Raw genomic sequence first — 26,516 nt, 5'->3', positions numbered from 1 at the left:
CCCTGATACCACAGCTCCCACCCACAACCCGCCTAACCTAGATCAGCATCAGACCGACACACACAAAGGCAAACCCCACCCTTTATCCCCCCCCCATTCTCAGCCCCCACTTCCACCCATTAACTAATCACACAGAACACACCACCTCCATCAACTCAACTACACCCCCTCAAAAAAGAACCATCTACAATCCCACTTCTCACCCCAGTCTCACCCCCCACTACCCAACCTCCACCCCCTTCACCACTAATAAACGCCCATCCTCCACCCTGCACTCTCCGCCTACCACCAATACTCTCATCCACACCACCAACCTCTCCCCTATGTCATCCACGCCCGACCCTCCCATCCCCACCTCCAACACATTTCCCACACTGGACTACATTACGGCCTCCCTCCTCCAGCTCAAAGAAGACATGCACATCATCAAACAACAACTACTCTGTCTATCACACTCCAGTCACCCCTCACCCAACACCCTCCACCAGATCAAACAAGACATTCACATCATCAAACAATCACTCAGCACACACCCCAGACACCCCTCACGCGCCTCCACCATCACCTCCCCTCCCAACTGGTCCTCCACCCGGGTGGCGAACTCTCGCACTCGACTCCCACCGCACTGGACCTCAATCTCTGTTCACAACCGCGAAAACCGCCCCCATCGCTCCTGCAACCCTCTCTCGGACCACTCCCCTTAGACCCCCCACACTGAACAAGAGAATCGCTATCCATAGTAACCTGAGTAAAGTCCCCCTCGCTCTAGAACCCCCTTCCACCCTCGACACACCCCGTCTCAAATGCACTCTCCTCAACTGCAGATCAGCCGCTAGACACTCCTCCGCTATCGCCGATCTCATCCTAAAATTGGATCTTGACTTAATCATCATGACTGAAACATGGCTAACAGAATCTTCTACACCTATAATGGACATTCTGGTTCCCCCCAACTACCACATCACCAGACTTGACAGCTCTGGCAATAAAAAAGGTGGCGGAATCGCATGTATATACAGGAGCAACCTCTCTGTCTTGAAAGTAACTTCCCCTTCCTTACCCTCCCCAACCTACTGTGAATACATCTGCCTCGATATTATCAGTGAGGGCAAACCGATCTGCACTCTTCATGGCGTTTACCATCCACCCGGCGACAACCTTACCTTCTCCCAACAAATCATCGATATGATCTCAACCAACTCCGGGCGACAACTCACACAAATATACCTTGGTGACTTCAACCTCCACTGGAACGATCATAATGATGCAGTGGTAAAAGGTCTGAAGAATTTCCTTAACGCCCTTGACCTCACTCAAATTTGCAACAGTCCGACACACGAGAAAGGCTCTACCCTCAACCTTATCATCTCCAAAGAGGCCTCTATCCAACTCGAATCTATCCAACCCTGTGACTGGTCAGACCATCATATTATCACATTCTTCATCAATGAAAAAGTTAAATTTAACCCTGTTCAATCCGCCAGGCCCAAAGTCTGGAAAAGAGACATGAAAAAACTAAACTCAAACTCTCTGCCCCCCAACAGCTGCAACTTACTGCTTCCTCCTACTGGCGTTAAGGAAGTCCAATCCTTGACTGATCACTATCTTAACACTATGACCTCAATAATTAATGAAGTCGCACCCTTGCAGCTAAAAAAAGCCTCCGCAAAAATTTCCAATCCCTGGTACGACGGGAGTCTCAATGACGATAGACGCGCCATGCGAATGGCAGAGCGCACCTGGAGATCAGCTCCCTCTGCACTGAACCTAAAAACCCTGAAGAAAAAGAGAAATGCCTACTTCAGGAAAATAAAACGCTCAAAATCAGACTTCTTCAGCCATCAGCTCGACCAAGCCAAAAATCGTCCGAGAAAGCTGTTTGAGCTTATCCGAACACAATCCAAAGAACAACCCCAACCTCTCAACACTATGTGCGAAGCTCCCTCCTGCGAAGACTTCGCCTCTTTCTTTAACCAAAAAACTGACAACATAAAGAATGATCTCCTCATGGACGCAAGCCTCTATCCCAAACCCCACTGCATAGCACCCACTAAACCAAAAAACAATGCCACTTGGTCAACCTTTGTCACCTACACGGAAGAAGAAATTGGCAGACTGCTCAGCACTCTGAAACCATCCAATCACCTCACGGACCCCCTTCCTGCTAACGCTGTTAAAGTCCTTACCCCGTCGCTCCTTCCACTCTGGACTAAAATCATTAACAGCTCACTTCAACAAGGAGCCATTCCCGACTCCCTCAAAGTTGGACAAGTCACACCCTTGCTAAAGAAACCTACAGCCGACCCCTCTGACCTAAACAACTACCGTCCCATTACCAACATTCCGACTCTTGCCAAACTGCTGGAAAAATGCGCACAAATACAATTGACTAAACACATTACTCAGTTTGATCTCCTCAACTCTCATCAATCAGGCTTCCGAGCAAATCACAGTACTGAAACTGCTATGACTCACATAATTGACGACGCCCTTCAAATCCTAGATCATAACGATACCTGCCTCCTCATCCTCCTTGATCTCTCCTCCGCATTTGACACCGTCAAACATGAGAATTTACTCGAACTATTAAACACAAGAATGGGCCTATCTGGAACTGTGCTCAAATGGTTCACGTCCTTTCTGCATAACAGGTCGCAGAAATTCAAGAGCAACAACTTGATGTCCGCGCCAAGACCTGCATCGCTAGGCGTACCACAAGGATCCTCCCTATCCCCAACTTTGTTCAACCTAGTTATGGAACCTCTCACCACCTTGCTACAAGAATCCAATGTACACTTCCACATGTATGCTGATGACACCCAACTTTATCTCAAACTACAATCACCCAAAGACATCACGCTCTTGAACTCAACGATCAGAAGCACCCAATCCTGGCTGTCCGCTAATCATCTCAAACTCAATGCCCTTAAAACAGAGTTCCTTCTGATTTCACCTCCCGCAAAGATCACTACCGCACAAATGTGGCTTAAACACCTAACGGCACTCAATGTTCAACCCACCATCGTGGACTCAGCGAAATCATTGGGCATAACACTTGACACCAATCTCAGCATGCAGGAACACATCAACAAAGCAACTAAGGGAGCGAACTACCAAATCAACACCCTTAGGAAACTTAAACCCTTCCTGCCAGCCAAAGACTTCCAAACTGCTGTACAATCACTAGTCATACCTCGAATAGAATATGGCAGCACCGCCCTCTGCGGTCTCCCCCTAGCTACTACGGCACCCATAAGAGCCTCTTTAAACGCTGCAGCGAGACTTATCACTGGATCAAAAAAACACTCACACATTTCCCCTGACTTCAAATCCCTGAACTGGCTGCTTTTTGAAGCCAGAATACACCTGAAAATTGCTTGTTTGACGCACAAGGCTGTCCACCTGAGCTCACCTAGATACCTCGCTCAGAAGCTGACGATTTCTGGAGGCTCCAGAAACACTAGAGGCACAAACAATCTTTTGCTAAAGCCTAAAAGATTCCGCAAGGGAAAAAAGGTATAAACGCTCTTTCTAAGGAATGGCTCCCAGGATTTGGAACTCACTCCCCCCTGAAACCAGGCTCATCCCATCTACCATACTTTTCAAGAAAGAAGTAAAAGCGATCCTCATGGCTAAATACACTTGAACCACTACTGGGGATCAACTTCAAAGACTCGATACTGATCTGTACTACTTGTTCAAACCCTTTGCATTTTTGTTCGACTTTGAAATTGTCTTACTTGATTGTTTGATATCACCTCCCTGTACTTTTAACACTATTGATGTATCTATGTATATATGCTCCCCTCCTCTGTAAAGCGCTCTGATATCTGCGAAGATCTTGTTCGCGCTATATAAAACTTTCAAAATAAATAAAATAAAATAAATAAGCGGGATTTGTATTTGTTTTTGTAATGGACGATTTCCTTTATGACCTTAAATTGTTTGCACACTCTACTGCCCACCGTAGAAGAGAGTTTATCTCGAAAATGCTCTTGAGCTCTGATACTGCCTTTAGGGTTTTCTCGAACTATTTTATTTTAGTGCTTAGTCACATCTGCATCTTAAGTTAAGCAAGTCCTGTTTGTCAAGTTTCTTATTTTGCCTCCACTTGAAATTTTGTCATGCAATCCTATATAAACCAGTAGTATGGGCACGTTTTAGGTGGTTCTTTAACTGTTCATATTATCTTTTTGCTTTTATAGGTTTTTGGAATGCGATCTGATTCTTTCGTCAGTAAGATGTCATCGGAGTTCAGCACCTTGCAGCCACGTAGGACGTCTGGGGGTTGCAAGTTGGAAAAGGAAGGATCTTCCAAACGCTTGAATGGGCGTTGTAGCCCTTCATTATTACAGAAATCCTATGAAGGAGCCAACATGATACTTCCGGATATTAGTACTAGTCCAAAAAGGAAAAAAAGGAAGACTCGAAAACATCTACGAGTTTTGGGTCGCAGAGCTCTTTTGGAACAAAGTAGCCAGCCAAAGCTAAAAAAGGAATTTGTAGGAATCATTCAGTCTGTACTTGTAGCAAAGATCAGCAGATCTGCCACAATGGAGCAAAATACCTTGTGCAGTCAGTCGAACTGTCAGCGTCCTAATGTTTCCAGATCATCCAATCTGTTTGATGATAAGCACCATCTGAAGCCTAACAAACTCAAGAAGCCTTTGTCTGATTCTCTGCCTGTCTCTTGTAATAGACCAGATGTGCAGGGCCCATCTATACATGAATATGATAGTGGATCCTCTATACCAAGCAGCTCAGTTCCCAGCAGACCTTCTTCTCCATGCCCACTTTGGATGTCACCAGGAAAGTGCGTAGCAATTGACTGTGAGATGGTTGGCACTGGCCCAGGGGGTAAAGTTAGTGAACTGGCACGATGCAGTGTAGTAAACTATGTAGGTGATGTCATATATGACAAATATATAAAGCCAGAGCTACCAGTTTTTGACTACAGAACACGCTGGAGTGGCATTACTCGGCAACATTTGAAAGGCGCCATTCCCTTTAAAGTTGCACAGAAAGAGGTACGTTTTAGTCTCTGTAATAAATAATTTATATTACTAACTAGGCCGTGTTATTTGACTTTTTTGGTCTTTCCCATTTACATTTCAATTTCTTTCTAAGTGTTCATAGTTGTTTTTTTGAAGTATTAGACATGTACCAATATATCTGCATGTTGACCTGTACGTGTCCATTTTTTTTTTTTTACTTTAATGTTTTCATCTTGAAATTCGTGCAAGCACTATTTATAAATCCATATCTTTAAGGCAAGTAAGGTATTGTCTGTGGTTAAAAATGCATGCATGAAATTAAATAACAGCAATAAGCAAGGTCCGTCACCTAAATTTGACTTCCAATTACCAACATATGATACATTTACGATCACCACATGGGCGAATTTAGTCAAGTAGTTTTTATCATGGTTTTATATTTATGATATGAGAAATAGGGACACTTCCATCCAATATAAGTAACGAGCTTTCAATCAATATTATAGTTTATAAATTTACAGTCCCAACATCTCCGTGTAAAGCCCTTCATTATATCATACATTTGTCTAAAACTGTCACTGTAAATATCACTGAAAAGGCCCCCATATGGCTTTAGGCTAATTCTAGATGGGTGCAATCAGACTGAAGTGGTCAGCTGCATCATAGCAGGATGCGTCGTCCTGCAACCAGGGGTCTTCTTTGGGAGTGGATCTTTTAGACCATGTTATTGCCCCTTTCCGTTTAGCCATTCATAGTAGCAGAACAACACGCCTTCTGATGGATGATCTCTACATCTCTGAAGTGCAGTTGAGAGGAGTGTTCTAAAGGAATTTCGATTATATCTTGAGTATACATTCCTTCTTGCCCCTAAACAAGGCCACCAAATGCCATTCCCAGTCCGGGTGCTTTAACTCCGCCCCGTCCCGAAAGCAGCATCTACATTCCGCACCAGCAGTGGGGTCCCTCCTGCTTTGTGTGTTTGTAAAGTGCACTATTACCCTCATGTGTATCTTGTAACTGAGCAGGTGTGTGTGCCTAGCCCTGTCTAGGGTAGGTTGGTTAACTAAAAAGCCAAGTCTTCAGCTTCTTGCGGAATTTTAATAAGAAGTTGTTCCACGCTTTTAGAGTGATGTAATGAACATCCGTCCTCCTGACCTGAATCGGTGTACGTGTGGAATATGTGCGAGTAGGAGTCCTGTTGAGGTGTCTCTGTGATTGGTGGAAGGAGATATGACTTTTCTGGTAGGTGGGGCCTACTTTGTGTAGTGCTTTGAACGTGTGTGTGAGGTGTTTGAAATGAGCACGTTTCTGTATGGGGAGCCAGTGGAGCTCCCTTAAGTATTGTGTGATGTGAGTTCTGTGTGGGAGGTTGCGTCTGGCTGCTGAGTCCCGGGTGGTTCGGAGCGACTATAGTAGGAGTGAAGATATTTGTGGTGTTGTTTGGGAGCCATTTGAAGATCTTCCTCTGCATCTTTGGGCTGGGGAGGCAGGATGCAGTGACAGCCTTGACTAGTACGATCATGTCCAGTTTACAATCGATAATGATTCCAATGTTCTTGTGGGTGTGGGTCAGAGTTTGGCTGGCCACTAGTTGTATTCCCATGGCGAATTGTTTTTGCTTAGATCACTACTTCTGTTTTGTCTGCGTTGAGCTTGAGAAAGTTGTCTTTCATCCAGTTAGCGACTTTGGTCATGCAGGCGGTTAACTTTTTTCTTGCATTGGGTTTTTTGTCTTCAAGGCAGAGTCTGAGTTGTGTGGCATCAGACAGGATGTTGATGTAGTCTGCGTATATGTCGCTAGACATTGAAGAGGGTGGGGCTGAGCAGTGAAGCTTGAGGTGTTCCACAGGTGAGTAAGCGGGCTTCCGATGAGTGAAGTCCTAGACTGACAGATTGTGTTCTATCAATAAGAAGGAGCAAATCCAGTGGAGACCTGGTCCTTGGAAGCAAATCTTGTGCAGGTGCCTGATGAGGATTAGGTACAAGGCCATGTCAGATGCTGCAGAGAAATCCTAGAGAATGAGGTGTGCTATGCCTTCATGTTCTTTGTGGTGGCGATGAGTGCTGTTTCTGTACTGTGGTTAGGCCTGAATCCGGATTGCGTGGTGACAAGGAGCTAGCGGTTTCTGAGGTAGTCTGTGAGGTTTTGATTGATTCCTTTCTGTAAGACTTTGGCTGGGGTATGGTAGAAGGAGATGGATGTGTGTTGAAGAGCATGGCTGGGTCAGCAGATGGTTTTTTGAGCTTGCATGACGGTGGCATGTTTCCTGGTGTCCGGGAATCTGGCTGAGTTGATGGAGGTGTTGAGGATGGGTGTTGTTGCTTCTCTGTCCTTTGGTGAAGGCATGGTTGAGGCAAAAGTCAGATGCTCCCCTCTGGCCCCCCCTCCCCTGAGTGGAGGTCTTCATGATAGCAGCGGTTTCAACAGTGATGACGGGGAGCCATGAGGTCAGGGTTCATTCTTTGCTTGTGATGGGATGCTGACTGGGTCCGGTTGAGATTCAAAGTTGCCGTATTTTGAAGTGATTTGGTTACAGAAACATTTTGAGAGCTTCTTGCGAGGGGGTGATGTTGCTGGAGGCATGATGAAATCTTTCTTGATGATGATTTCTTTACTACTGTTTGTGCTGTCAGTGTGATCCGCAAAGCCTATGCACTTAGTGTTCCTGCTTGTGCTAGTGTTATAGGACTGATTTGAAGATGTCTTTATCCTTGGGATCCATTTCCACTCCAGTTGGTTACAGGGGTCTTTTGTCTACCTGATTTTCCCTGTGTAACATCTTGCCTGTGGAAGGGCTCCTGCCGTAGGGTTGCGTTTGAGGGGAGCTAAAGTTTTGGCACAAGTAGTGCTCCTTCTGTTGAGGTTCTTGGTGTCTTTTGGTAAGTTGCTGTTGTGCATGGTCAGGTGCCTGAAGATGTCAGAAGGCCAGTCCTCTTCTGTGATGTTTCTCCAGCTGTGGTAGGTTGGTTTGATGGTGGTAGGTTTGTGGTGGTGCAGGATGGTTATGCTGAAACTGCCATGGGAGTGGTCTGTTCAGGTTATAATTGCTGGATTGTCAACTGTGATGTTGCTGATTGAGGAGAATTGTGGGTTCAATAGGATTCTATTTGTGTGGGTGGGTTCGTTTACATGGTGGGTGAAGCCAAGATTTTCAAAGTTTTCAAGAAAAGCCGTAGTTTTAGTCTTCTAGGTGAAAGTTAATATCTTTGAGGAGGATGAAGATGCTGGCATAGATGAGGACTGTGACAAAGTTTGTGATGTTGCTGGTGAAATTGTTGTTGGGTCCTGGTGGTCTGTATAGAAGAGTTCCACCCGCGGGGAAGTTGGCTGTGAAGAATATCTTGGACATGAGGTGTTTTATGTAAGTGTTGGGGTGTCTATGTAGGTGGTGCAGCTGTTGGTGTCATTGAATATGGCTGCAGGTTGAAGTCTAAAGTGTTTGAAAAGCCAGTTGATTTCAGTACGTGATTTGTATTCATCCAGCGACAAAAAGATACCATTTGGAAATAGATGTCCAAGTTGATTAATCTCTCTGTTCAAATGTATAGTCATCACTGAGTGTTTTAGAGAGGGTGGAGGCAGACCGTTACCTGTGAGGGTTGTGTTGGGAGAGTACAGAATATCAATCCACACTTTTGACTTGGGTTCACCGTATCCACGGTATGCACCTTAACTGTATGATTTGTATTAGAGGATCTCGATTCTGTAACACATAAAATGGTCTTCAGAGAGCCTAATTCTACTTGTTCTCTCTCTACTATTGTATATGGCAATCTGGAATTGACCTTGGACTGATGTATGTCAATGTGGGCTTGTGCAACTAAAAAAGTCTGATACACCCAGTCTGCCTTTTTCAAGTGGCCTGGTTGAGTTATCGCATTTGATTGTGGGCTGCATCCCCTGCCAAATCTGAGATTTCTAAAAAACAATCCATTGAGGGGCATTGGGATGTTTAGGAAGAGGTAAAGAAATGTAAGGAAAATCTACCATTTTTATGATTGCAGGGTAAACCACTGTGGGTCTATTAGAACAGAGAGTAAATGAAAATAGTTCTATTTTATCACAGTTAATCATGAGTTCAGTATGCCCTCCACATGCAATCATTTCACATATCTGTGAAGCTAGATTCTTGTAGTGAGAGCACCCTATATCTTGTTGGGGAAAGATATGTCTCTGTGCATGGTATTGTCGGAGTCTGCACGCTACGGGCTCCAGTGCTAGGGCGACCAAAAAAGAGGCGAGAGGGCATGTTTGAACACCTATTCTAACTTGAAAGGGTGTAGGTATATGTTATTAACTCATACTCTACCATTGGGGTATGATTATAGGAATTTAACAAGATTGACTGTTTTTGCTTAGGCCCATGCGATCTAATATTGTATCCACTCTAAAGAGTTGTAGTCTTTCTTGGTGTCGGCGAACGCTGAAAGAGCCTTGATTATATAGGTGGGTCTGCTGAATCAGCACAACGTACGTCTGTAAGTTATCTGATGTGGCTGTACCAGGGATGAAGCCAGGCTACTTGGGGCACTTATTTATCCATGTATGGGGCAAGTCTGGTGGAATAGCTCTAGCTAATATTTTGTTATCTAATTTGAGCAAAGATTTAGCTCATATTTTATTATCTTAAACTGAGCACAAAGAAAACGGTCTATATGACTGCCACTTCGAGGCATCTTTACTGGGTTTAAGGAGAACTGTAATTATTGCTTTTTTACCAAGCTCAACCATTTCCAAGTGTCCCGTAGAACTGTAATAGATGAGGAGCCAGCAGTTCTTTACACTGTTTATAAAATTCCTCAGTAAGCCAATCTGACGAGGGTGCTTTACCCCCTTGGAAGCTTCCAATTGATGGCAGCCTTGGATGTGTACAATATTGCACAATAGGTAGCAAACTAATTTAGGATTTTTTCCATAGAGGAAATCATAGTGCCATTTTGAGCGTAAAAGGCAGTAAAGGTGTGGGTGGATAGGGGAATGCTGGAGTGACATTCTAAGCATTTGGGAAAAAGATCTTCCATGGTGACATACCTTTTAACGGCTCCTCTGTAAACTCAAATAGCAGTTGATTAATCTTCACTAATATTCTCAGGTGGGGATCATCTATCTAATGCTTTACCAGAGACATGAGGTTGTTTTCGAGTCTGTATAATTGCTGTTGGCAATCATTCAGCACCCCCAGAGTGTGTAGCAGTTGTATCCATCTCACATAGCCCCTGAAAGCCTCACATATAGTTGCATATAGATCAATAGACTATTTTGTTGTCAAACAATTCAAAAATCAGGTTTTGTAACGCTTCAAAAAGACACTCAGTAGTACAAGTTTCTGGAGGGAAATCTGCAGCTGATAAAATCATGTTTAAGTAACCAGAACCTCCAGCTCCACCATCGCTGGACAATCATCAGATAATGTGTTAGTAACAAAGCTCACCTATGCTTTCCAGTGTGCAATCTCATAAATGAGAAACCAATAGTCTTTTCTTGAATACCTGCCATGTACAGAACAATAGGAGAAATGTTTTTTGCTAACCTCTTTAAACCTCAAGCATCTAACACATTAAATTCTTTCTGAAGGGGGAAAAGAGGTCTAATCAGTCTTTCATGTCCCAAAGATGAGTGGCCATGTTCTATCAATTGTAGTTTCTATAGCCAAATTACAGTCACCACTACAGATTACTTGCCGGGTACCCATCCCTATGTAACAGTTGGTTGATATTATTGAAAAATTGTGTGCCCTCCGCATATGGTGCATATATATGGATTGTTGTTCACAAAATAAGCCAGTGACAAACAAGAATGTGCCTTCTACATCTGAATATATGCTTTGTAGGTTAAAGAGGACAGAATTTCTAATGAGCGTTGCAACTCCACATGAGTAGGAGCTTTATGAAAATTATCAGCACTGTCTCGATGTGGAGGCAAAGGTCTGTAGTCTTTCTTGGATCCAGGAGAGTTTCCGGTAAAAAGGATGAATCTATTTTGAGTCTATCTAGAAAAGCTAATACAAGTCTTTAGTTTGTGGTGCTATTAATCCCCTTATATTCCTGGTAACCCACCTAATGCCATGCCACTCAAAACCACTGGGGTTGAAAAAAAGTTCGATCAGTAATTATATTCCTACCTCTCATGTACTGTTGCCTCGCTATAACATTTTGGGTTGCAACATATTCAGCTACGTCAACCATCCCCGCCGAATTTTTCAAAAGCCCCCTGCTCGCGCCGAAAACTTAAACTTCGTGTAGCTGGCCTAAACTCCTAAATCCCACTGAAATACATATATTTTTGTGGGATGCACTAAGATGCATTGCTGTCCCCAACCACCTGTTAGATTTTTAAAGCTTATAGTTATGCAGGAGTAATTTCTTGAATTGAACCAGGTATTGTGTAAATTCTCGTGAAGACTTTACATATGGTATATATTCTTTAGCAGACTCAACCATGGCAGCCCCTGATGCTTAGAGACACCTTATCATAGAAGTAAATCAACTGACCTATCTCTCAAGAGACAAAGGATCATATAAGGACACATCTTACACATCGCTGAGTTCTGCTATAGTCGTGCCCTTCAAAGGAGGGAATTCTGCAGACCATTTCTGTAAAGCATTTTGCGGAACCTAAGTGATTCATCTCTTTGGTAAAGAAGATTGGATGACTTTTCGAGAAGATCTGTAGTTTGGCTCTCCTTGCAGGATCTGTTTTTAATATGTAAAATGAGCCTCTGGCTTCTTGGACCGCAGCTGTGAAGTCTGAAAATAATGAGAGTTTAGCTTCCTGATGTTCTATAGTGTTGTGTTCTCATGCAAGCCACATTACTATATCTCTGAAGTTAAAAAGTCTAGCAATGATTGTGGGTGTTGGGGCATCTCTTTGGGTCTTGGAGCAAAGTGACCTGTGACAAAGTATTGCAAAAATGTAGATCTGCCGAAAATGTCTGATAGTAGGGATTCCACAAGTTGTCTCTGGTTTCTTAAATTCATTGCTTTCATCACCCACAAAATGTAAATATTCTTGCACCTTTAGCAGGCTTTAAGATCTTCGCTTGGACTTATTTGTCTCAACTGATTTTTGCATGTAGAGTCAGTAGGATAGTTGATGAAATTACTCTCCCTTAAAGATTTAATGTACATTTTCTGTTATCTCGACTGTTTGCCTATCAAGGTGCCCCCTTTCTTTTGTCTGATCAATTTGCAGTGTTCTTCTGTTAATCCTTTGGTCAACTGTTGTGAGACTATTTTTGAGGTCAACCAGTAGATCTTGCATTTCTTCCATGGAGGTTGCCCTCCATGGCTGACGGTCAATGTCCCTGATTTAACACACATTTACTGGCTTACTGCTTAGTATGTATATCCAGCCTAATCTGTTGTCCACCACATACGCATGACGACCTACAACTCAATTGCAGGAAGAGTGGAGCAATAATCATCAGCATAACCGAGGCAGCCGTTCATGCATATACAGCTTTGTAGCAGTTATGTTTAATGGATCATCATGAAATTAGAGTTTTGTAAAGGTTTGCTCTAACCAAAAGTGTGATTCAGCCTCACTGTCCATGGATCGCTGCGCTGATAGGACTTATTTTTAGCACATAAGGCCTAGGTTCAAGGATTAATGAGGGTCCACAAGTGGGCGACCACTTGGGCCCTGTAGGCGCATTTTCAAATTAAGGCTGCTTCCATCCGGGGTGAACACTGGTGCCGCACAGACGACCATGCAGTTGCATCTCCTACCAAGAGGTGGGATTAACTGGAGGTCAGGTCCCCTGGTTTGGCATGCAAATCCAGATTGTGTTCCGCCACAGACACCAGTCTACTGCCTCACTTTAGCGGGACTGTTAAATCTACTGGCCTGCATCCGCTGTCTATCCCCACAGTTCATGTTGCATATGTATCTAAGGGCCCACTGAAGTCCATGCGATTGTAGCATGCAGTGCAATGTCTCTGAACACTTCAGCTATTCCTCATAGGGCATTAAGTAAAATGTGCACGCTCGAGATGGGAGCTAATTCTCAGGAGGCCATCTTGGTTGGGGATGAACGATGCCCTCCCTCCTTTCTTAACTTAATTTGAACCCTAAAGTGCTAAATCAAGGAATCCTTTATGCAGCCGGAGGTTAAACTGTTCTACTGATGTAGGGCCACCTAAAATGGAGTCACAAGTCTGACTGAACTTCCACCAGGAGTGTGAAGCCGGCCTCATCCGCACCATCAATCTCTCGGTGTGCTCTGGTGTATTGCGACTAACTATACTTACAGACCCCAATGGTCTAGAGATAAAAATACCCTGGTGGGTGGGCATTAAAACGCCTTTTTGACCACCCCGTACTAATTCATCTGAAGTTCATAACTAGACTTAGCATGTCAAGAGATGTGCAGACCAATTAGCAAACCCACCCTTGGTTCTTCGAACCTCGAATACTACGCGTCCTATGTGTACCTGCCCCTGTCTAACTACTTCGACTGTGATGACGTGCCCTGCAGAACTTCTCCCGCTTCTTCCGGGAGTGCTCAGCATGCGAGCGGGAACTGGCCGAGAAGCTAGTCGAGAACGAGCGAGGTGGACAAGTCTTCTTACAGAGCATAAAGAAGCCGGCCCGGGATGAGTAGGGCAGTGGGCTGGAAGCAATGGAGGTGGCTCTGCAGCTGGAGAAGACTGTAAACCAGGCGGCGCTGGACCTGCATAGACTGGCTGGGGATAAGTATGACCACCAAAAGTGTGATTTCTTGGACTTGCCGTTCCTGACCAACCGTGTGGACACCATAAAGACGCTGGGCATCCCCATCACTAGCTTGCGTAAGCTGGGCACCAGCAGCCAGGCGGGCATGGCAGAATACCTCTTCGACAAGCACACCCTAGGCTTAGCCATGTCCATTGTAACCGCAGGAGGGACCACTCCCAGAATGGAGTTCTTAAGGTTCTAGAGATGTAGAGGACCACAGGATTCAGACCACTGGGGGTCTGCAACACAGAAGCCATGCTGGGACCAGAGGCTCTGCCCAGAAAGCCCTGGTGACTCGTTTTTGAACTATGAATTTCCCATACAGTTCAGAAGCTCGTCATATTGTTTGACCTAATGGACCTGAAATTCAAAAGTGTAACAAAACTGTGGTGCTAAGGACAATCATTTTTGCATGCCTGTTAAAGTGCTGACATACTGATGTAGGTCATTTGGCATTTCTGTCTCGGCATTAACGCAAATTGTTTATTATTCTTTTGGGCATTCAGGTTTTGGGTTTCACTGCTCTGACAGAGCAATCTCAGCACTAGTTTTTTCACTTCTGTAAAGTTAGACCAGTGAAGCCCAAGGCTTTTGTGACACCTCTCCTGCAGATGGTGTCCTGCAGCTTTCTGCAGGAGATTGAAGAATGAGGATCGGATTATAAGCTATACTTAAGATAATCCCACAGATCTGTACTCCGCAAAGGTTTGGCTTTCAGTTTTCAGTGTTTGATCACTGCTGCCGGGCATATGGGGAGGTTGGTACAGAGAGTGTTAGGGAGAGTGCCATGTATTTATTCTTATCAATCAATATACTTTATTTGTATCTATATCTTGATGGGAGAGGGTGGCAGGATTCAATTTAAAAGTATTTTCAAATGTTTTGCTTTATGGCTAGTGGGCGTTTAGCAGAGGGCTTCCCAACTGATTCCTTGGATCAGCTGAAAAGTGGATGAGTATTTAAGATGTGGCAGGGGATACGTTACAAAATATTGTACATGATTATCTGTCAGTGTCACTTTCTACTTCAGTGCTCCGAGTGACATCTTGGAGAACTTGAGGGACCCTCTTGTCGATCAGATGTCACATGGGACCTCTGTTTGGAAAATGAACTCCTAATTCAGTGATTCTTAACGTTTTGACTTGTGTGGACCCCTCACTTAATCATTAATGTATTCTGGGTACCCCTCCTGAATCGTTATTGGATTCCGGTGACCACCACAGAGTAATTAATGAAAGCGGGAACCCCGACCTAAGCATTTTTGTTGTGAAACAATACACCATAAATACAGAAACAAGTTTTCATCAAACAAATACACAAATGAAGAAATATATTATTTAATTCACAATTTTCTTTTTTTATTTTAATAGTAAGGCTGGAGCTTTTCTAAATTCAGTCAAGGCCATCCATTGTTCATTCTATATTCTGTTTGATGCCCTTGCACTGCCCTCACAAATCAATCTGAGAATACTAAGTAAATTTTTAGGCTCCAGTTTTAAATTCCTTCATGTTATTATATCTTGTAATTAATTTTTCAATGTTGCTTCTATATTTAAAAACACTTAATTATTCTGTTAATATTATTTAATTTTCCAATCAGTCGCAAACCTTCAGGGGTCCCCAGACCACAGGTTAAGAATCACTCTCTTAATTTACAGCGACCCAATATATTTCTATAAATTAGTCCTTTTAAAAACTTCTTATTCATTTTCTGATGCAAGAGTTGTATGTAGCTAAAATAGTCAGTTGCCCATAGTCCAGCCTATTGAACTCATTGTTGCTGTAGGGATGAAGTTGTACTTTTTTTGATCATAAGTTTGAAAATCAATTCGTCCAACGTCCTTTAAATTTAAGGAAGTCAATCAAAATGGTTATCACGGAGGTCAATAATGGTGACATTTGTTTATAGCATTTCGATATACCAGTGCTGTAGCAAAAGCTAATATTTCATGTATTTATTTCAGATCATAGCAATCCTGAAAGACAAGCTTGTGATAGGACATGCAGTCCATCATGATTTCCAAGTTTTGCAATACTTCCATCCGTGGGAACAGACTAGGGACACCAGTAAGATTTCTTTGCTGAACAAGAAAGCTGGTTTTCCTGAAAATGCTACACTTTCCCTGAAGACACTAGCCTGGCAACTCCTCCACAAGCAAATTCAGGTTAGTGAATTGTTTTAGGTGTTTCTTAAAGGAGTTTGCTGTGCTAGGCATAGGTTGGCATCTTTTTTCTTTCTGTTTTCGGAACATGGGCTTGTAAATTTTAGCACTACTCCATAAGTCATTGGCAATATAGTGGGATATTTGGCTGTATAATGTACTTTAATCATTTACCTAAGACGAAGAATAACAATTCAATTGATAAGATAATGCAAGGCTTCTGCTGTTGGTGTAGTATTTTCCTCCTTTCACTTCTTTACTTGTCCTTCACTCTTTCTTGAGAGACTTCTGCTTGTTTTTTAATCAATGAGCTTAATGGTGAGTACCTAATCTTTATTGTTTCTACATAATACGTGTAATATTGCTGAGTCGTTGGTAATGGTTAGTTTAAAATATGCAGTGACGTCTGAAAAGTTAGTCTGTTTATTCTAATTAACAGTCCAGTGCTCTGTGGACAAAGGAACAACAGACTGGGGAAGGTATTTAAAAAATGTTTTTTCAAGGCTGTTGTCTGGACCATGCCATGATGCTTAAGTGGAGTGACTGAACACTCATTTTTAGGTCTTGCCTAGGCAGCGCATGTGCAGTCTCTACAATGTGGCGTTAAAGCACCTCCCATCTTTTTCTTTGGTTTCTGTTACTGACCTTTATATATGCCTTCTTTTGTTTGGAGAATATGCTTAATAGTCCCACCTGTTGGATTTTCGTATCCTCCCATGCAGGAGTGCCCAGTTACATGTGCTCTTACTCTTTCGGGGACTTATGATACTCTATGACCACTCTCTTTTTTTTGCCTGCCACTGCTTATTTTCCCCCCGGCTTTATGAAAGGTTTGCTGTGCTTGTTTAACACCTGAGAACTTCCAAGCTCTCAGCGCCCCTACTCCACAACACACACACGCGCACACACACAAACACACACATATTCTTTCTCGCTCTTTTTCTTTTCCCCCGTGCGTTACCGAGTCACAAGTTTTAGGAGTGCATTTGAAACACACACATTAGAAAAAATGCTTTTGCCATACACTTCGGTCCTTCTTGAGAATGATTTACTTATTTCCCAGTATTACTTTCATTTTCAAATATCACTGAAAACGTTGTCCAAATATGCGCACAATGCTTAAAAAGGTTTAACACAAAGTAAAAAAATTATATTAAGAGTTGTGGGGTTTGCTTAAAAGGAGATTTTACGGATCTCTTTAACAATGTTTGCCCCAGTGGGGTGGGTTATTTCCAAATGGTACTTTAACATTGATGCAAGATACATTCAATAATGCACCAAATACAGCTGATGGCTGGCTACAAAACAAGCCCTTTTTCATGGACATTAAACATGTAAGCACAACACAATTTCAGCGCAGCCCCATATGCAGCTCATACCTGGGAGGCTTCTGACAAGGGACTGTGAAGGTCGTAAAACTCCCTTTCAGGGCGGACACACATGGGGGGGCTCAACACCTGGGAAGCTTCAAACATGGGATTGTGACCATCAAAAATGTTTTTCATGTCCAGGACAAATACGCCATAAATCATATGCTTCTCTCCTTGAAGCACATTCAGAGAGAGGTAAGAGTCCTTGCTGTGGCCTATTTTTTAAGATGTATTCATCCAAATTACTCCAAAGCTACAAACTAGTTGTGTAGCCATGGTGGCTTTCTATGTTCGTCTGCGCGTAATCCACTGTAATAAAACTTGCAAAGAAAGGAGAATTAGTAAAAATATTATCTGCAGTTTACCAGTCTTCCTCAAGGGGGTGTATGCAGACCACTGGTTTGTCATCTTTTTAGAACCACGTTTCGCATTTTAAAATAACAAACTTTTGCAACCGACCTAACGTTAATGTACTTGAGGAGGGGTGATTTTTTTATTTTAATACAACTGAAGCATCCTGGGGTACTGAAATGTTATTTACATGCAGTGTATTTTCTGTTGAACTGGCCTTTAACTTTAAATACAGTTTTACCATTAACGGTATATAGCGTATAAATGATGTATGGAAATTTGGTTTATGTGAATATTTCATTTGTTTATCAACCATAGTTTCTTAATTTGTTTTGTTTCCAATACACTTCGGAATTATTCAAAATTGTGCTTTAATTTTGATTTTTGTAACTGCTGAACGACTTCAGTTTATTTACAGGTATCTACATTTTGTTAAGGGTGTTGTTGCCTAGGTTCTCTGCCCTTCTTTTTTCAGCACACCTCAATATTCCCTGCTTCTCATTTTCTCTCCTCACTTGTTCAGTCCCCCAGCGTCACTGCTTGTTTCCCCTCCTCACCCCCCATCATTACTTTCCCATTGAAGTTGCCTGCTCTACCTCCACACCCTCCCTGCTGCTTGTCCTTTGTTACTGCCCTGTCCCCACTTCCAGGCTTCACTCCTCTTGAGATAGCTTCCGGGACACAACCCAGAATAATGTGCTGCATGGCTAACCAAATATATGGACCCAAAGGCGAGACCTACCATTGATTACCTTTTAAGCTGATCATACCAATAATGCATTGACTTGATTTAGTAAAATCCCAAGCATGGGTCCTTCGTTCCTGTTGTCTGGTCAGTTATTCATGCTATCTTCCTTGCTCTCTCTCTCCTATGAGGCAGCACTTTGTATTTTTCTGTTGCTGTCTTAGTGTCTGACCTTATACCCACTTTCTGTCTTTTAATTGTGCACAAATTGTCTTCTAGGTTGCCACTCTGTGTGGATTATTTTTAATGGAAGTAGTTTCCTCCTGATTTTCTGTTTCTTCTTGGTAAAGACTATATTTTTCTGTGGTATATAAGTGAAAGAAATGCGAGTGTTTCATCCTGTTTGAAAACCTTTACAGTCATCAAAGGTCACCCCTAACTTGTTTTCCCTATGCAAATAAAATAAATTTTTTGGACTTCAACACTAGAAGAAGCCAGTACTGCATATCTTTGAAAGGAACAGAGTGCAAACTATTCCTAGCTGTGTATAAAATAAAAATACATCTTCTTTGATGTCCTCCGGTGCCTGGCCAGTTAACAACATGGCATGTAGCCCTGTATTCAGCTATGTTAAGCATTCTATGCTGTGCCACCTTTGGCCAACACATTGGTTAGCTTTTTTTCTCTGGCATCAAAACAGTTAAGCATGAATTCCATATTTAAAAATAATGTGAACCTTCCAGTTTAGGAGAGGAGATAAACTGGGTATGATCTTGTTAGACCTGGCATCCTTGGCACGGATTGCCCAGTCTTTTTGCTTCTACCTCCTGTACTTTTGATGTTTTGCTGGTTTGTTATGTTATGTTAACTGGTGTTTTGTAGAGCGCTCAGCTACTCAAGCAGAGTGTCCCGGCGCTATCAGACCCAGCAAGGCACGGAAAGGGAGTATCTGACAATTATTGTCAAAACAGCCACGTCTTGAGCTCTTTTCTAAATGACAGCAGATTCTCCATCTTCCTCAAGGACAATGGCAGTGCATTCTAGGCTCGGGTGCAAGATGTTTAAAGGAGCGACCCCCGATCCGAGCACGCCTGATTGCCGGGATCGTGGCCAGTGACAGTGATGCTGAGCGTAAGGCTCTGGCCGGATAGTGGAAGCCAATCCTATTTCTAAGATAACGGGCGCCGGTGCCGTGAAGGGCCTTAAACGCGATGCGTTTCCGTATCGGCAACCAGTGGAGAGATTTCAGAAGTCCCGTGGCGTGAGATCTCCGGCGAAGGCCAAAAATTGCTCGCGCCACCGAATTCTGCACCACCCGCAAGCGCGACAGGATGTACTCAGGAAGGCCCAGATAAAGCACATTAGCATAGTCCAGCTTTGAGCCTATCAGGGCTTGAACCGTGATCTTCCTATGAGCGATGGATAGGAATGGGAGGAATTTTCTTAACATTTTAAGCATGCCAAAACATTGTCCAACCAGGCCCAGAATCTCTGGTTTCAAAGTGAGGCAATTATCAACTTCACTCCCAGATTCTTAGCCACCATGTGTCAGCGGCAGGTGGAAACATATCCGCTGGCCACCAGGACTTCCAGCAGGGGTCCGGAGGGCAACCAAAGAAAAGAACCTCCAATTTGTCTGAGTTGCATTTCAGCTGGTTTAGTTGGAACCATGCAAAGACAGCGCCCAGACAGTTCTTAATACACTCTCCATCGAAATCCGTGGGCTTTGCACAGGTAATGAGTGTCGTCGGCGTATGAGACAATCTGGGCTCCATAAGACTCAGCCAGTTTACTCTGGGCACTTTAATACAGCTGATCAGTGCTAAATTGCAAGAGCTCCCTGTGTAAATTATAATTTTGCAGCGTGAATCCTTCTGGATTCACTATGCTGTGCATTATTCCGCGGTCTTGTGGTTGGGTATGGAATCGTAGTCTTTTCTTTGTTTTTTTTTTTTGTAACCCAGGTGGGCGTCGGCGTCACACCTCTCTGGGTGTATTTCCGGTGACGTCTGCATGCTTCCTGCGGAAGCTCCCACTCTTGGGCGCCATCTTCAGATTCTTTTTTCCGCGGTCGGGTCTGGATCGTTCCCGTTTGGGCTCCAGACATTTTTGGAGGAAGAAGAATACAGAAATTGGAAGGAAAACCACTCTGAAGACTTCAAGAGACTTCATCAACCAAGGGCCGACGAAGGAGAGGAGAAAACTACGAGAACTTCGACGCCCGTTGACGAACGCACGACCAGGGGGCCCCCTGAGCGCTCAAGATGGACAACACGCCCTTCAAGTTCTGCCGTAACTGCCACCACAAGTATGCGCAGAAGGACCAGCACCCGGTTTGCAACCTTTGCCTACCGGTCGACCACGGGAGCAAGGACTGCAACGCCTACTCCGTCTTCAGCCCGAAGACCCTTCGTGTGAGAGCGTGTCAGAGGGTAGCGCACGCCACCCTGCAGGGCAAAGCCCCGACTCCATCCCTTTACGATCTGGGGATGTCTTCCGTGGAAGGACGACGGCTACACGGTCGTAGAGACCGATAATACCAAGACTTCTGATAAGGTAGGAGACTCTACGGCCCCTAAACACCCGAGAGAATCTGAGTCTCGAAAGAACGAGGGCAAGGCCTTGAAAGCGCCGGCGCCAAAAACTTCGGCGCCCGCTGCTGTATCCAGACCCACCGGATCCTCTGAGAAGACGTCCCCGGCGCCGAGGGCTGTTTAACAGCAAAAGTCGTCAAAAAACGTTCCCGAAAAGGATCGTTCGACGCCGAGGGAGAAGGACCCTAAAGCACCTTCGAGGCAGACCAGAGACAAGAAATCCAGTTCGGCGACGAGCCTTCAACGCCGAGGATCGCGAGGTCGAATTGGAAAGATCTTGCAGAGGTAGAAGGAATTCGACGCCAAGATGAAGGTCTACACGATCCCCCACAAAACCAAGGCACAGGTTGTAGAGGTTGTCGAGGAGGAAGACTATGACGCCGAGGAACAGGCGGCCGACGTCGAGGAAATCGACCAGGAAGAGAAAGAGAGTCCCTACTATAGTTACGACTATGAGGAGGAAGAGGACAGCAGGACGGACCCCGGGTCTGCTCCCTCTGAAACACAGGATGTGGATTATCTGGATGTCGACACCTTAAGCCCAGAGGAGGCCATCGACACATATCCCTCGAGGCCCTGTCCGCCGTACGACATCGGGGCCTACAACTCAGTGATAAAGACTGCCGCAGCGGCATTCAGGCTCAAGCTCGACGAAGAGAAGCAGAAAGCAGACTTCCTTCTAGAGACACTGCTCCCCACCCAAACGAAGAGCCAGTACCTCCCCATGCTCGACAGCGTCTTAGCTCAGGGAAGGGAAGCATTCAAGGAGCCCACAAACATGCAAGGCGGTCACCCCCAGGACGGAGAAAAAATTCAAATATTCGTCAAAAGACCCACCCTACGTTCAGGGCACGGTCTCAGCAGACTCCATCACAGCCACAGCAAGAAAGAGGGCAAACGTGCCCACTACTTCGGGGCCACCTCCAGATAAGGAAAGCAAGAGGATGGACCTGGTGGGCAGAAGGATTGAACGGAATGCCGCAACCCACTGGCGCATAGCGAATTCCAACGCTCTGATCAACCGGCACATGTACTAGATCATGGAGGAGCTCGGTCAGTTGGTGAAAGACCTGCCCCAAGATTCCAGGCAAAAGGCCGAGAAATTGGTGGAGGAGGGGAAGAACGCGGCAAATTCTTGCCTCAAGACTGCCTCTCGTGATGATGGGCATCACTGAGAGGAGACACGCCTGGCTCAGGATTTCAGGTTTCAAGCCCGAGGTGCAGCACAGCATCCTGAACACACCGTTCAACGGCGAAACCTTGTTTGGGGCACCAGTTGATGAGAAGCTCAGCCAACTGAAAAAGGATAACGAAACGGCAAGGTCCATGGGAGCATTGCAGTTCAGAGGTGGCAAAAGGGGCACCCCGTCACGAAGACCCAGCGGGAGAGGTGGAAACCAGCCAGGTACATAACACCAGGCTTTCCAACAAACGCACCCGGCAGACACACAAGTTCAGCATGGTCAGCATAAGCAGTCCTGGCAGTACCAGCCAAGAGGCCAGTCTTTTCGAGGGAGAGGAAATGGACGTGGACAGAATAAAAGAGGGGGTCAGCAGCCCGCCTCTAAGTGACTTTAAAAAACTCCGTGTGCCCACCCACAGAAAAGATCCCAGGGTACAGCACGTACAAAGGGATCAAGTGTTACACAAACTAATCACCTACGACCACATAACACCAGTGGGAGGAAGATTAAGATTTTACCTCCAAAAATGGAGAGAAATCACATCAGAGAAATGGATTCTCAACATCATTCAATTCGGATACTGCATAGAGTTGGAGGGGAGGCAAACAAGCAGAAAACCAAAAAGAAGACCACTAGCAAACAAACAACTAAAGCGTCTTCAGGAAGAAGAAAAGGAGCTCCTGCAGAAGCAGGCCATAGAACCAGTACCCTTCAGGGAAAGGAACAAATGTGTATACTCAACGTACTTCCTGGTACCAAAAGTAGACGAAACAATGAGACCCATTCTGGACCTAAGGTTCCTGAACAAATTCATAAGAACGCAAAAGTTCAAAATGACCTCCCTGCAAGATGTGCTCCCGCAATTGCAAATCGGGGACTTCATGGTCACAATAGACCTCAAGGATGCCTACCTGCACATCCCAATGAACAGAAAGCACATGCATATGCTAAGATTCACCATCGGAGAAAACCACTACCAGTTCATAACACTAGCCTTCGGGCTAAAATCAGCACCAAGGTCTTCACAAAGTGCCTCGCAGCGGTCGCAGCACACCTACGAAGGAAAGGAATACACGTATATCCTTACCTGGACAACTGGCTAGTAAAAGCAAACTCATATTAGAGTTGGCTAGTAAAAGCAAACTCATACCAGAGATGCAAGCGGCACGCACAAACAGTGACGACCACGCTAATAAACCTGTGGTTCTCCATCCATTGGAAGAAATCCTCAATGGAACCGGAACAAGTGAAGATTTTCCTGGGTGCACAGATCAACACCTTGCAGGGCAAGGAGGTCCCCAGCGAGAAGAGGGCGAGAGCGCTAGTGAAAGAAACTCTGTTCAACCAGAAGGGGCAAGCTAGGACAGTGAGGACTGCGAGCAAGATCATGGGCATGATGGCATCATGCATCCACCTAGTACCAAATGTACGGCTCCACATGAGACCCATTCAAGAATGGCTACAGGGGCAATGGTCACAAGCTACAGGCCGTTGGGAAGATCTAGGGGTTGTAACGCACTCAGTGCAGAAGGAAATGACATGGTGGAACATGGAGAACATAACATGGGGAAAACCTCTAACGCCCCCAACACCAACAGTGACCATCATCACAGACACATCCCTGAAGGGATGGGGCGCTCACATGGAGGAACTCAAAGTGAGAGGACTGTGGACACCAGCAGATGCGACCAAGCACATCAATTACCTAGAATTGAAGACAATCTTCCTAGCATTGAAAGCTTTCCAAACGAGGCTGTACAAGCACAAGGTATTGATACAAACAGACAACACCACAGCAATGTTCTACATCAACAAGCAGGGTGGGACACAGTCAGCCATGCTTTCAAAGTTCAAGTAATTTAAATTTAATACAATTATTTCAAGAAACAAAATTACTAAATGCAAAAGAGTTTATTTCAAATTTGCATATATTACCTTGCATTGGTTAAAACACATCACAAAGTTTCAACAAACTTTTTGTATATGTGCCCACATACACAACGGGGAGGGGAAGTGAAGTGAGGGAAAGTGTCAAGGATAAAGTAGGATGAGGGGGATAGTCTGAATCACTCAGTGACAAATATTGTTCACAATTTCAAAAACTAAGTCCATGTGGTTCCTTGAGCCAAGGGCCACAGCATAAGGCTCATAAAGAGTCCTGACCGAACTGATGTAGACAACCTAACTCGCCTTCAGCCGCTAAAGTCTAGCTTGGGGTAGGAGTTGGTGATAGTTGTGTGGTCTACGTTTCGACCCAAGATACGTGTAGGATGGTAGTCCTTACAAAGCGGGTCTTCTTCAGGACAGAATAGTTGTGGGTGGGCGACTTCCTAAAAATAATTAAAAGAGATCAATTAACACACACCCACCCTGTTGATGAATACAAGGAAGGCGGATTTTGCGAAACGTATCAGTTAAAAAAAACGCGTTGTCAGATTGCCAAAGAACATTAAACACATGGATCTAGTATTGCAAGGAATTGCAATCAGGGTATATAGAGTCTGATATTGGCTCACCTATCGCAGAGGGCGAGAGGAACAGAAAAAACAGGGGGTGATGATATCTCCCGGAACTTGTAATACGATCCTGCACAAAAATTACAAGGAAAACCTTTGTCATCTATTGGTCTGTAAAGACAGACACACCTTTTATCATTGCGTTGTTAGGAAGCTATTAGAATGCCCAGAAGGGCTCCACTAGACTCCAAATTACAGAGATAGCCAGTTCAAATATATATGCTACAAGTGCGCTAGCTGCATATTTGGCCCACCTTGGGCTCAAAAGGGACGTACCTTACGAGCGCTTGTGTGGTGTCTGGAAGCACGAATCAATCATATGTGGCATGGACCTGAATGCTGTCTCTCTGCAACCAATTATAGGGCATACATTAAATTGAACGATCTCCGGTTCAACACTAAAAGGCATTACATTAATAAAGTACATTCAATCAAAAGGCTTCAGATGAAGTCTCTTACCAAAATCTTTTTTTACCAACATTTTTAAACCTCACATGTGCTTCTATAAAATCCGGAAGCACGTATATTTCATGTTAATATGGACCTGAATGCCGTTTCTCTATAACCAATAAGGAGGAATCTGTTAGATTTGCCGGTCCCTATTTATACAATAAAACATAATACAATTCAGTTGTACGGATCGTACCTTGAATCTCAAAGTTAATTCGTATTGTCCGCTCGTAAGGCTTGGTAAAAAACGCCTGTGCATGGAAGACAATATCAGAGAAATGGTTCCATTTTTCAGTACATTTTAGGAAAAATTATTTGTACCTCTTAATATAAATTCGAACATACCTCTGAACACAAGGGGTTCTGGAGGCGTCTTGCCCAAAGATGGATTTTGATTGATCACAAGATCTTCTGCCTTGAGATAGGAAGGAGGGCATTAGGTATGGAGATAGTATTGAACCTTTTAAGCATTTAAAAATGTATGGTTTCAGAAGCGGGACTTACCTCAACATCTACGTTGTAGCGGTAAGATGAAATGAATTGGACACCGTCACCTATTTCGGCAGCCAAGCGCGATGTGCTCTGCGTCAAAACCCCGGGACCTTTAAGGCTTACTATTTAGTTGGAAGAAGAATGGAAGGCATTGGTATACAAGCCGTTTTTTGACGGGAAACCTTCACAAACGGCACGTATTTTTAAGAAACGTCAGGCTTACCTCGAGGGATGTGTCTGACTGCATGGTTGCACGTATTATTCCAGCAGAACCTCTTCTGCAGAAAGAAACGGAAATACCGATGGAGTTATTATGTATTGGGCCCTAATGCGTCACGTTACCCTCTAGGCACCCAGGACAAGGAGCAGAGTAGAGTTAAGAGCGCTTACCTTAAACGCTTGAACAGACGTCGGTTTGTTTTGCCACACACTGCTCGGATCTCCGTCCAACTAACAGGGCCAAGTAAACTTCCTGGTGGCAAGGAGAGGGTGGGGCCTAACACCGGGGCTGCAATAGAGGTAGTAGAGAGACTACTACTACACGGCTCGCCAGGATTTTATTTAATAATTCAGTGCCCACCCTATTCCAAAAAATGCGAAAGGTTCATATGGGGATCCATAATACAGTGTATAGGATTTCAGAACACGATTTATGTGTTCTCCGGATAGAATATACAAAAAAAAATATATCTATCTATCTATCTATCTATCTATCTATCTATCTATCTATCTATCTATCTATCTATCTATCTATCTATCTATCTATCTATCTATCTATCTATCTATCTATCTATCTATCTATCTATCTATCTCTCTATCTCTATCTCTATCTCTATCTCTATCTCTATCTCTATCTCTATCTCTATCTCTATCTCTATCTCTATCTCTACTATCTCTACTATCTCTACTATCTCTACTATCTCTACTATCTCTACTATCTCTACTATCTCTACTATCTCTACTATCTCTACTATCTCTATCTCTACTATCTCTACTATCTCT

At 44.1% G+C, this 26,516-nt stretch overlaps 1 protein-coding gene and 1 pseudogene across 4 annotated transcripts in view; both read left to right on the top strand.

The window, feature by feature from the left end:
• Nucleotides 1–26,516, top strand: part of AEN (apoptosis enhancing nuclease) — a 101,853-nt gene that overhangs the window by 24,157 nt on the left and 51,180 nt on the right. For all 4 annotated transcript variants that reach the window (XM_078683184.1, XM_078683185.1, XM_078683186.1 and 1 more), the window contains exons 2-3: nucleotides 4,206–5,027; nucleotides 15,675–15,875. In XM_078683184.1, the coding sequence (XP_078539310.1) occupies nucleotides 4,215–5,027; nucleotides 15,675–15,875 (1,014 nt within the window). In that variant the 5' untranslated portion in view covers nucleotides 4,206–4,214. The remainder of the gene's footprint in view (nucleotides 1–4,205; nucleotides 5,028–15,674; nucleotides 15,876–26,516) is intronic.
• Nucleotides 13,138–13,912, top strand: LOC144825358 (ferritin, lower subunit pseudogene; annotated as a pseudogene).

Source organism: Lissotriton helveticus, chromosome 3_1 (assembly GCF_964261635.1).
Source record: "Lissotriton helveticus chromosome 3_1, aLisHel1.1, whole genome shotgun sequence".
NCBI lineage: Eukaryota > Metazoa > Chordata > Amphibia > Caudata > Salamandridae > Lissotriton > Lissotriton helveticus.
Note: the sequence above shows the minus strand (reverse complement) of the source record. Positions and strands in the feature narration are given on the sequence as shown.